General features: G+C 41.7%; 1 protein-coding gene across 1 annotated transcript; it reads right to left on the bottom strand.

The window, feature by feature from the left end:
* Nucleotides 1–333: 333 nt before the first annotated feature.
* On the bottom strand, nucleotides 334–4381 carry LOC147979059 (uncharacterized). Its single transcript, XM_087515009.1, has 3 exons — nucleotides 4054–4381; nucleotides 3729–3789; nucleotides 334–832 (listed from the first exon to the last, which is right to left on the bottom strand). The coding sequence occupies exons 1-3, from the start codon at nucleotides 4379–4381 to the stop codon at nucleotides 334–336; spliced, it is 888 nt and encodes a 295-aa protein (XP_087371135.1).
* Nucleotides 4382–12128: the final 7747 nt, after the last annotated feature.

Raw genomic sequence — 12128 nt, forward strand, 5'->3', positions numbered from 1 at the left:
TGTAGCTCTTTTGCAGAAGCCCTGTAGCATATTCCGTACTCCACCTCAGTCATAGAACCGGAGAACTTTCCACGCAAAAAAACAGGAATCTCGTCGAAAATGCTTAAATAAGCCAAGTCCAGATATACGTAGGGAACATAACGGACCAAATTCTAAAAGCATCTACAGCCGCATATGATAAATATAACTCCTCAAGTGCGAGGCGCGTCCGCGGGTAGTGACCGGTCACTTTTCAAATTTACACAACCACATCCGGACACCTCATACTAGAATTCTTAAATTCATACAAAAACATGCAAAGAAAAAACCTATGTACTACGTAGATCACTTAGGCTAATCCTCGTTGAAGATGTCGACTATCTTCGTGCCCGGCTCCGGGTACATGGGCGGCAGCTGCAGCTCCCGCTCCTCCGGCTGCTCCGCTCCGGCCTCGTCCTCTATCTCCGCTTCGAGTTCAGCAAAGAGCGCATCGATCCCCGCACGCTCCTGTCGGAGGAACTGCCGTTTGGCCTCCACATAGGCCTCATCCTGGATGGACTCTAGGATAGCCTGCTGCTCCGCCATCTCCGCGGCTTGGGCGACGGCGAACTCCGCCTCCGCGTCCTCCATGTTGAACCCCAGAGCAGGCTGCTCCGCCTCGTCCTCCTTCGGATCCGCCACCTTCATCGACTCCGGCAGCTGCTTTCCCTCCTCCTCCGGCTCCGGTGAGTCCGGAGGTAGCCCGACAGCGATGCAGGCGGCGCGCCTCGCTCGGATCTCCTCCACGATCTGGTACCGATGCTCCAGCGTGACCATAGCGTACGTGGTGATCTTCTGCCGCACCAAGGCGATGCTGGAGAGCGAGGGAGAGGAGGCGTATGGGCTCGGGTTGGGGCGCAGAGAGGAAAAGAGGTGGATGGGCTAGGGTTGGGGGACACGACCGGCTTAAATAGCTGGATTTGGCCTTGAGCGGCGAGCCAGTGTTGGGAAATATAGTAGAAAACAAAAATATCCGTTCCTACGATCACCCCAGCTCACTATGAATATGCATAACGGGTTGGGATCACAATCTTTACCGCCACCGAGTTGCAGCGCAAGAAGAACATATCAGTGTAGATCGTACTTGGAGTCCCTCGAATGGTCGATGAATGATCTCTTGTACCGCCCACGAACAGTCCCTCGAACTGAAGACCGAAAGAACGACCTCTCTACTTGGTTGCAAGCGTGCAGCCTTCATGATCCAGCAACGCTTTGCCATCCAGAGCTAATCGCCGCTGGAGAATTAGAGGAATGAGATTAGAACCACAGTGGGCTTCTAACTATGAGGACAAGAAGATTACCCTAGCTCTACTTAATCAATTACGACTAATTAGAACTAGAACTAGAAGAACTAGATGAGGCTCCAAAACTTATGTGTCCAAAGGGTGGAAAATCCTCTAATATATATAGTTTGGAGGGGAGAGGAGGGGCGCCACAACGGGAGGTAAATCCCTCCCCTTTGGCCGGCCAAGGGAGGAGGAGTTGGACTCCTCCCCCACTCCAATTCAGCCCCGGGAAGGGAGGCACTTTCTCACATGGGTCTTTTTGGCCCAAGTTGTTTTCCACCTTTTGGCCTTTTTAGGGCCGTTGATATTTAAATTAAATATAAAATATTCTAAATACTTCTCGGCCATTATATATATATACATCTCCGTTAAAAAAATTCCACCTATATAGAATTTATCAGTAATACCCGGTATTACCTCATACTCATCGAAACCCTTTCGATGACCCCAGAACGCCTCCGGATCCTCTCGGAACTATTCCGAATATTCATGAAATAATTCCACAAATATATTCTCATGACTCCTGTCCTACTAAAACTCAGCAAATCATTATTTCCTTAAACTTGTGACCGCGTAGGTTTGGTAACTCACAGACATGGATGAAACTATTTGTTCAATGACCGACAACGGGACCGTGGACGTCCGTATTGGTCCCTGTGAGTACACGACTGATATTCGAGTGAACCGTTGGTTATCATGTGATGTTCCCTTTTCTTCGCGATACTTCACAAAACCCGGGATACATCGGTATCCTCCTGAGTCATCACCATGCTCACTATATCAAAATCCTCGTTATCGGTTTTATTCTTCTTTCTCGTTATTGTGGTTCGCCATCCCCGTGGCGAAGTAAAGTGTGTCTGGACAGATGATGATTGATGCCGTCACACCGAGAGGGGCCTAAGAATATCTCTCCATCATCGGAGGAGCAAATCCCACTCTTGAGCTATCCGGTCACTTGTCAAACTTTCCGATGAATCTATAAGTTGTCGTTATGATCACCGTGTTACATGTGACGTTTGAGCAACCCCAAAGTCCTTCGTATGGTAAGAAGTGACCATGATACTCTCATGGTCTAAGGAGCAAAATCACACGTTAATACTCCGTGTTATTATAATTGATTACAGACGGTATTATCTCAATTCATAACAAACAAGTTTGGATCGATTTAATATGATCGTTCTTCCAACGTCATAATCTCAATATTGTTTTAGGACTACCTTTACACTTAACGATATCTTAAGATCCAGAAAACATGATCACCAACAACACTTGAACGAGTCTTAGAGGCGAGACTAGGAATCTTTATTTTATCCATTTATCATTTCACTCGTGCATATGAGTTTTGCACCGAATCGCATATTCCAGGAGCATAGCAGTTATAGCATGAAATATAAACATTTAATTATGAATATGAAAAATATAATAATACAATATTATTGCCTCTAGAGCATATTTCCAACAACCGGAGCGGCGCCACGTAGTGTTCACACCGCGCCGACGCAACACTTGAGCTAGTCTTAGAGGCGAGACTAGAAACCATTATTTTATCTCTTTATAATTTCACGTGCATATGAGTATTCCATTGAATCACATATTCCAGGATCATAGTAGTTATAAGATGAAATATAAACATTTGATTATGAATATGGAAATATAATAATACAATATTATTGCCTTTAGGGCATATTTCCAATAGTCGGAGTGGCGCCATGCAGTGTTCACACCGTGGCGATGGAGGGGGCGTCCGTCGGACCACAGGGTTTTCGGGTGATTCTATGTGGGACCCCACCGTCAGTCCTACGTGGCGGACGTGTCCGGACGCCGCCATATCCGCCCCATAATTGGGCTGGATATGTGGGGTGCTGGTCAGCCCAGGAATTTGAGGCCCGTTTGAGGCGCCCGTCTAGGTCAAATTTTCGTGACTGGTTAGTAACCGGGCGGGCCGCCCGGGCGTTTGAGGCCGGTTTGGGGCGCCCGACTATAGATGCTCTAGTGATTCTAAAATTGAATCGAATGGGCTGATTTCACCACAAGAAATCTTCTCATCTGAGTTATGCTCAGTTCGCGCCAGAAACACTCAATTGATGTGTAAGAAGTTTTGAAATTTAATATGACTTGCATGGACACAAGTATCATCTACACAAACCTGGAATTACATATAAAATATTGTTTTGAACCTTAAAGACAATGGGAGAGGCTCCTACTAATGTATATATTAGCTCACGAAGTTAAAGAGTAATTACATTGCTACAACTAGCAACGAGGGGTGTGGGGTCACAGATGTCCTTCACAACATATGGAAGGAGTGTTAGAGCATCTATAGCTGGACTTGGCGAATTCGGCCCTCTATATGCCCGCATGCGCGTTCAGGCGCGTCTGCAGCGCCCGTCGACCCCTCATATGTTACGCCGCACATTCACATACCTCAAATGTTGATCCTCAAATCCATGCAATCCATGCACATCGATCATACGATACAAATAGTCTGAATTCAACAGTTCGAAACAAAGCAAAGCAAATCATAGTTCAATAAACTGGACATGCCAAAATGAAATCAATTTTCAAGCGTGACGGATTGCTTTGGATCACTAGCCGGGTGCCTGCTCCGAGCAGAATGCATCCTGCTCCAGGAGAAATGTGTCCTGCTTGTCCTGCTCCACCTACATCCGGGCTGCCTCCTCCGCCTGCATCCGGGCCGCATGATCCGCTAACGATGCCATTGTCGCCCTCGCCGTCTCTTACTCCCTACGGTCACTGATCTCCTTCTTCTTGTCCCCAAGCCACTTCTTTGCATGCTCACCCAAGAGGGTTTCGTCCGCCAACATGATCTTCACATCCTCCGCGTCCTGTGCGAGTTGCAACCTCTCCTTCTCAAGCTCTATCCCATCAAATGTCTTGGCTTTCTCAAGTTCCCATTTGATCGTCACCTCTTCCTTCTCCAACTCGATCTTCTCCCTCTCAATTTCGAGCTTCTTCTCTACCCTCTTTTGGTCCCACTCCATCCTCTCCTTTTGTGCATCCAACATGAGTTTGTACCTCTCCTCCTTGTTCTCCCTTACCAAAAAATGCCCGTCCATGTGGATGACATTTTTGTAGCCGTAGTGTCACGGGAACCCCATGCCTTCTCACACTTGTTTCCCATGACTTGGCGGTTATCCTTTGGTACGGTGGCTTTTCCATTCGTGATGACAACATTGTCCTCTTCATCATCCAACCAAATTTATTGGTGGAAGCTTGAGCCATCACTCCTCTTCTTGTCGAACTTGAGATCGGCCACAAGTTGGTTCCACTTCAGCTTGCCATTCAATATGATCCAACACTGGCTAAAAGTAGAAAACTTATTATCCACCTCATGATACAAAGGGGCCACCACCGCCGTCTAGCAAACAACATATGTATGAGCATGAGAATGCAAACACAAGAAGCATATGAAAATGACGACAAGATGAAGCAATTGAGCTTACGTGAGTTTCCACTCCCATCTCACTTTGAGGGCGTTTGGTCACTTGTGAGTAGTCGCTGACGTACTTGCTCACTTCCCCTTGAATGACCCCCCACCGATGTTGGAGAGATTCCACATTGTGGGTGGTCACGATACGATACGGCTCCACATGCTCCTTTTGTTTGTGATACTCCTTCCAAATTTTCTCCCAATACTTGTTCCCTTTTTGCTCGGTGCCGCATATTGGATCCATTGTTGTGCCCAACCAAGCTTTGACCAACAAGATGTCCTCAAATATTGAGAATGTCAAACCTCTTGCCTTTGCCGTCTTAGTCTTCTTCTTCTTACTCAAATTGGGATAAAATGTTGTCCCAACTTAAAATGCGGTGGTGCCCTAAATTTCATACTCCATTTTAGTCGAATATTTATTTTCATTGATCATGTTCGACAAGAAAGCCTCCTACATGACAATGGTTTGCAAGCATTCATCATGTGCGAAAGGAGCTAGTGGTCTCTGCAAAAATTCGATCGGACATGAGCAAAGAAAACATACTGACTCTTGATCTGTCATTCCATCGAACATGTCGAGGGTAGCCTGGGCGCCGCCGGTGCCCGAGCTCATCCACGCCCGAACAAGCTGCGGCGAGTCACATATGTCGACTGTCGACATCTGCGTTGGCGGAAATTTCTCCAGAATGGCCCAGCTGGCCGTCAAATCCTCCTTTGTCCCAACAGGGTCATACTGTGTAATCCGTGTCGGTGTTGGGGTGGAAGGGGTGCGGGGTTCAGGGCGCGGCGGGGGAGACAACTGCTCGACCATGTCTGAAACTCCCTACGATGCTGCCGCCACCTCCCTCGCTCGTTGCCGGCATCGCTGCAACTTCCGGGCGACGTTCTCTGCCCTGCAAGACGGAGCCGACGACGCCGACGGGTGAGCCAGACTGCGTCTCCGTCGCGGCGAGACTGGACGACATCTTTGGTGGTGGATCAGGACTTTTGGTGAGGATGGCGAGCAAGGGTGGAGGATGACGAGGGCTCAGGCACGGAAAAGGTTGGAGGGTGGCGGGAGGAGGAAGGAGGGTTTGGTTGATTTCGTGCAATTTGCGGTGGGCTCGGGTTTTCGGGTCCAACGCGGCGGGCGTGCCCGGGCGTCCCCATATCCGCTCCATATTTGGGCTGGATATGAGGGGTGTCGGTCAGCCCAGGCATTTGAAGCCCGTTTAAGGATCCCGTGTGGGTTGAAATTTCATGACCGGTCAGTGACCGGGTGGCCCGCCCGGGCGTATGAGACGGGTTTGACGCGCCGAGCTATAGATGCTCTTAGACAATAGTAGATTAAAAGTCGAAAAAACCAAGCACCACCAAAAATAATTGCAAAGAATTAAAAAAAGGAGGCAAGCTAGGAGGTATGAGAAGGCAATAGTCCGCTGAAAAAATTACTCCCTCCGTTTCTTTTACTTCGGATATAAGATTTGTCTTAAGTCAAATCTCATAAAGTTTGACCAAATTTATATACAAAATTGTCAATGTTTATAATACTTGAGATATACAATATGAATGTTAATTCAATGATGCATCTGATGATATCAATTTTATATTGTGAATGTTGATATTTTTTCTATAATCTTAACCAAACTTTACTATGTTTGATTTCAGACAAATCTTATATGCGGACTAAAAATAAATGGAGGGAGTATCATATTTTTCCTACCAAATACTCCAAGCAGCCACAGTGAAGACGTTCATGAACATATGTTTCTGCCATCTAGCTTTCTTAGCATGCAACGTAAAAGAGATATCAACATAGTTTGTCCATGTGATTCCCATGGTATTCCAATATCTGGATGCAAAATCACAATGAAAGAAAAGATGGGCCATCATCTCTTAGGGGGGTGCAGGCATTCATGGTATTTAACTTGTCAGCCGTCATCAACAAGACAAAAACCTTCCATCTCATATTGCACTTGGATTTCCATATCCAATTAAATGCCTCATCGCCTAGAATTTACTTGAAGCAGAAAGAATAAAATTTGCTAGAAGTGGTAGACTCACCCTAAACAAACTAGTAGTTATTTAGGGTTTCACATCTTGGGTCCACTAAAGCAGTTAAATACTGAAGCTCACGAATATCCTCTCGAGCCTGGAGAGATAAAGGCAGATGAAAGCGCTCATCGATCAAATTTGCTGATAAGAGGGACTAGGCCGACAAGTCCTCAATTATGACATATTGCTCTGGGATGGAGAGGATATTTTGTTGCCACAAGTCTTTCCATAAGAGAACTGTACGACCATTGCCAACCTCAGTCTTGGTGACACATCGATATATATATATAATAAGCAGACCAAATTAACTACTCCCATGACACATCATCTTGATTATAGAACTTATCTAGGTGCTTCAGTAGTAAACCCTGATTTTAAGTTTGGAATTCCGAGGGGCCCCTTGTCTTTGGGTTGACAGACTAGGACCCAAACAACCAATGAGTTACATTTGACACCTTCATTAGGTTTCTTCCTCTAAATACATGAGTGTCTCCATTTATCTAGGTGTTCAAAGATTTTAGGAGGCATCTTGAGAGTGCACATTGCATATATGCCGAGTGAGGTTAGCACAGAGTTAACCAGAGTTAATTTTGCACCATAAGGAAGCAGACAAGTAGTGGTAGAAAGCCTCCTCTCTAAATAAGCCACTAGGGGTATAAGATCAGAGACAGGGAGACGAGTTGTTTCCATTGGCAACTTAAGTAAGTGGACTGATACAATTTGTTGCTCAAGAAAAGAAAAGAAGAATTTCAGTTGTCCTAGTGTAAGTTGATCAAATTCACCGCTTAATTTGAATTATTTATTTATTCATTCTTAAGTTATGGATCAAATTAAGATTTTTTTAATGTAGCTTACACATGTATTATGTATATTTCATTAAAAGAAAGATTTCCCTGGTTACTAGTAGGCGCTTTTGTCTTCTGTAGTCTTAGGTGCACTAAATGAAAGGGTGCCATTCACATATATATCCTATGTAAATAAATCAATGATTTCCATTAATATATTCAATCAACATGCAAAATCTATCTCAACATGCAACCATGCATGTAAAATGATCCATCTCAACATGTAAGCATGCATAGAAAAAACCTACATTTAATTATGTGACTTGTATTCAATAGATATTTTGCAACTATATAATAATAAAATAAAATAATCATATGTGTTTTCAGCTTTCCACTCAAAAAATCACTAAAATACAATAGAATCAATTCATGAAGCAACATGGGCTATCATCTAGTACAAACAAATATATGACCTCAACTGACCTACTTATCTCTACATGCAAACATGCCACCTCTACATGCAACCATACATAAAAAATGATCAACCATTTTCATGATATTTTTTAGCATAATATTGTGTTTCATTTTCTATTAATATATGGATCTACAAAGTGGTGGTACATGGGGTATAAAAAGTAAAAATAATTATACAGAGTCAAGCCACTCTTGCACCCCATCCTTGACTCCAAGTTTGGCTTTAAGCATCACTGACTAGAAAAAAGTTTTAAAGGAAAATAGACATTGATTTATACTCAACTGCTTTTTTCGAATTCCATTTCTATGGTTTCATATGCTCCAACAACCGATGATGACAATCTCATTGAAGTGAATATAATTCTGTCTATTTCTAGTTTCAATCAACAGGCTCATGATGTCATAGTAAGTGTTCCATATAACCCATATGGTCATCCAGAAGTTTTGGCTGAAGTTGCAACTGAAGAATAAATGTTTGAGTTCCTCAAATACAGTTTTCTCCACATATAACACATTTGTAATTTTGAAGATGGAAATTCTTCCTCTTTAGTAGGTCTCTAGTACTCAATCAGTCCAAAATCAGTAGCCAGAAAAAGAATTTTTGCCTTGGTAAGTAGGCTTATTTCCATATCCATTGATATGACTCTGGTGCTTTAATTTGGGTGGATTACTAATCAGGTTGGTGTATATATGTCTATTGAACATGATAGATCTCTGCCCATTGAACTGTCATGTGTCATTTGCACTATTTAGGTTTAGGCTACTGATTGGAAGTCTCGTCTCATTACATTATTGTAGTGCAATAGTTGATAGTGGGAGGTGGAACATGTTATATATGCTATCTGCATACATATCATATACCTCCTTGATGGTTTTGTCTTTCTTCTTCACATATGAGAAGTGTTGGGGTATTTGTTTTGCATGGGGTTCATCATTCCACTTACCAGTCCATAGACTGATTGTGTTTCCAGAATTGCCCGAGCCTATGGCCATAGAGTTGAATTCCTCAATAATTTTGCAGCAGCCTTTCAAGCAGAAAGAGCCTTTGTTATCTTGGTCACCGGGCAGAGTTAAATCATTATAGTAAGCCTTCCATATTAATTGCACCCATGGGACCTCCTGTTTGTTGAAGAACTTGTAAATCTTTTTCATTAAGAATGTTTTATTCCACACTCTCAAGTCAAGGACACCTAGTCTTCCAGACTCTATGGGTAAACAAACTTTGTCTCATTTCACCATAACATGTGCCATGTTTGTTGATGTCCTTGACATACCAGAGGAAGATCCTTCCAGTTTTTTCAAGATGATATGTGATGATGAACCGAATCTTGATGGAGCACGTTGCAAATATGGTCATGGAAAATATTAGAGATTTTAAGTGAACTAGTCTGCTAGGATATGGGAGCATTGATGCAATGCCTCATAGTTTCTTTGTCAACTCTGCTGATATTGGCATAAGATCCTCAATTCTATGTTTTTTAGTTCCTATAGGGAGTCCTAGGTATGGGAAGATCATTAATTCTTTCTTGCATCCTAAGTGGCTAGCTAGAATGTCAGCATGCTTATCTGATATGTTGATAGGGACAAGTGAGGATTTGTTGTAGTTCAGTTTCAATCCAGTTATTTTAGAGAACTTATCCAAGATTTGTTTGAGGTTGTCAATTTGTACAATACCAGCTGACATAATAATATGGGTGTCATCTACATATTGGAGAATGGGGTATCCCTGTAGAAGTTCAGCCGCAAGGACAAACATGAGGGGGGTAGTGGATCACCTTGTCTGACACCCCTCTTGCATGTAATTTTCTTCCCAGGTACCCTCATTTAATATGATGGATGTGGAGGCAGTACTGAGTATATTGTTGATCCATCTGATCCACTTGTTGCTAAATCCAAAATATTTCAATATGAATAGAATTGTAGAGTGTTCCACCTTGTGAAAAGCATTTTCAAAGTCAATCTTGAAGTTGATAATTTCCTATTTGGATTTGTGACATATGTGGATGTATTCATATGCACATGATTAGAAATCTTGGATATTTTTGTTTTCCATAAAGCCATATGTTTTTGCTGATAATTTGAGTGATCACTGCCTGCAACCTGTTCACAGAAGTTTAGTAATAATTTTAATGGGCACACTCACAAGAGATATAGGCCTAAAATCAGCAGGAGTTTCAGGATTAGTAATCTTGGGGATCAAGGTAATAAAGGTAGCGTTAATGGTAGCCAGGTTAATGTGTCCCTCTTGGAAATCTTTGTGCAACTTGTTGAAGTGATGCTTGATAGTATTACAACATTTTTTCATGAACATACCACTGAATCCATCTGGTCCTGGTGATCTATCATTAGGCATGCATTTCATGACCTCATCAATTTCTGCATTGGTCAATGATTCTTCCAGATGATCCAGATTATCATAGTTTGGGAATTGTTGTATGTGGAATAACATCTAAGTGTTGAGAGATTGTCCAAGTCTCTCTTCAAAAGACAACCAAAGTACAACAACTTTATTTTCATGTTTAATAACAATTATGCCATCCTCAACTTTGATAATATAGTATGGAAAATTTTGGTATTTTCATCACCCGGTTTTGCAACTCTCAAGTTTGCACTCTTCCTCCAGTAAATTATTTTGGCCTCTAAAAGTTTTTATGTGTGGGATATGAGTGCTTTCCTGAAATTCTTTTCTTGAAGTGATAGCATTCTCTTTAATCCTTTTCTGATGGACTTGAATTTGCTATTTATATCCTTTGTTGATTCAGAGAAATATTGGCAATTATTCTAGTATGTGGCCATAGTTCCATAAAAAACCTTCAAATTCAGGCAAAAATTTCTCAAACCTGAAAATATTAGATTTGGGTATGTGGGTACCAATCTAAATGTTAATTGGCAGATGATCAGATGTAATTTTAGATAAAGGTGTGACCATTGTGTTGGGGAAAGTGGAGGTCCATTCAGCATTGGTAAATACCCAATCAAATTTCTCTAACAGAGGATTCTGCTACATGTTACTCTAGGTATTTTCTCAAGACTAGGATTCATGGTAATTTCATTAAACAACATCATGTTGTTGTGGTTCCCCAGATTTGTTTCTGTTCTCAGGTCCTCTGATAAAATTGAAATCTCCCATGATGATCCAATATTCCATATTATTGATGTCAAGCTTGAAAAAACAGTTTGCAAATTCTTGTTTGCCCTCTAATAAGTTTGGCCCATACACGTTTGCGAGGTGCCATGTAATATTGCTGATGTTAATGTAAATTTCAAGTAATCTGAAAATATTTTTGTGAAACAATAATTCCTATCAGTTGTGACCCATTCCAGATAGTAATAAGGCCACCTGAGTTTCCAACAGATGGATGATATGCAAATTGATTGAATCTTCTGTGCCAGAACTTTTTAATGGAATACTAGTCAAAGAATTATTTCTTAGTTTCCTGGAAGCATATCACATTGCAAGCACTTTCATCGATTTTAGTCTAATTAATGATATTATGTTACTTATATTCATTATTATTTTTATAAAGTATGTTAACTAAATAAAATAAACATCATATATCTCCAGTTTCAGTTCTCATATTACTAATCTCAAATGTTAACGTCTCATAGAGTAAAATTTCATTGAAATATCTTGCAACGAATGCATGCAGTAACTTATCTCGACAAACCCCACCAAAAGTCATTAAATAACTATTTTGCTAAGCATGTGTGCTTCCATATCACCAAAATTGTTGTGACCATTGGATTTGCTTGCATGGTTCACTAGCATCTGCCCCATCTTGACATAAGAGTCTCACTATCATGCAACATGCTAGTGCACTCTAAGCGAATTTTAAACCACCAACACCTTTAATTCTAATGTTTTTAAAAGTTTTGATAGTATTTTTTGTTTCTGTATACATTCCTCCCATGGCTTAAATTTGAAGAAATAATTTATATTTTATACAACATGTAGAAATCAAATGTTCAATTCCACGGTAAAACAAGGGAGTATTGTCCAGTATGCATGCAAGACACTCTGCCTCTTCTGAAATATTCATCAATAAATGACACATGCTTTCATATGGTTTTTACAGTACA

Source organism: Triticum urartu, chromosome 3A (assembly GCF_056163025.1).
Source record: "Triticum urartu cultivar PI428250 chromosome 3A, HENAU_Tu73, whole genome shotgun sequence".
Classification (NCBI taxonomy): Eukaryota; Viridiplantae; Streptophyta; class Magnoliopsida; order Poales; family Poaceae; genus Triticum; species Triticum urartu.

Coding starts and splice junctions, on each gene's coding strand:
- LOC147979059 (XM_087515009.1), bottom strand. CDS start 4,381: ATGGACGGGCATTTTTTGGTAAGGGAGAACAAGGAGGAGAGGTACAAA. Junction 3,790..4,053: donor GAAGAAGGAGATCAGTGACC/GTAGGGAGTAAG, acceptor TGTTGAATTCAG/ACTATTTGTATCGTATGATC. Junction 833..3,728: donor TTTGAGGATCAACATTTGAG/GTATGTGAATGT, acceptor CTCGCTCTCCAG/CATCGCCTTGGTGCGGCAGA.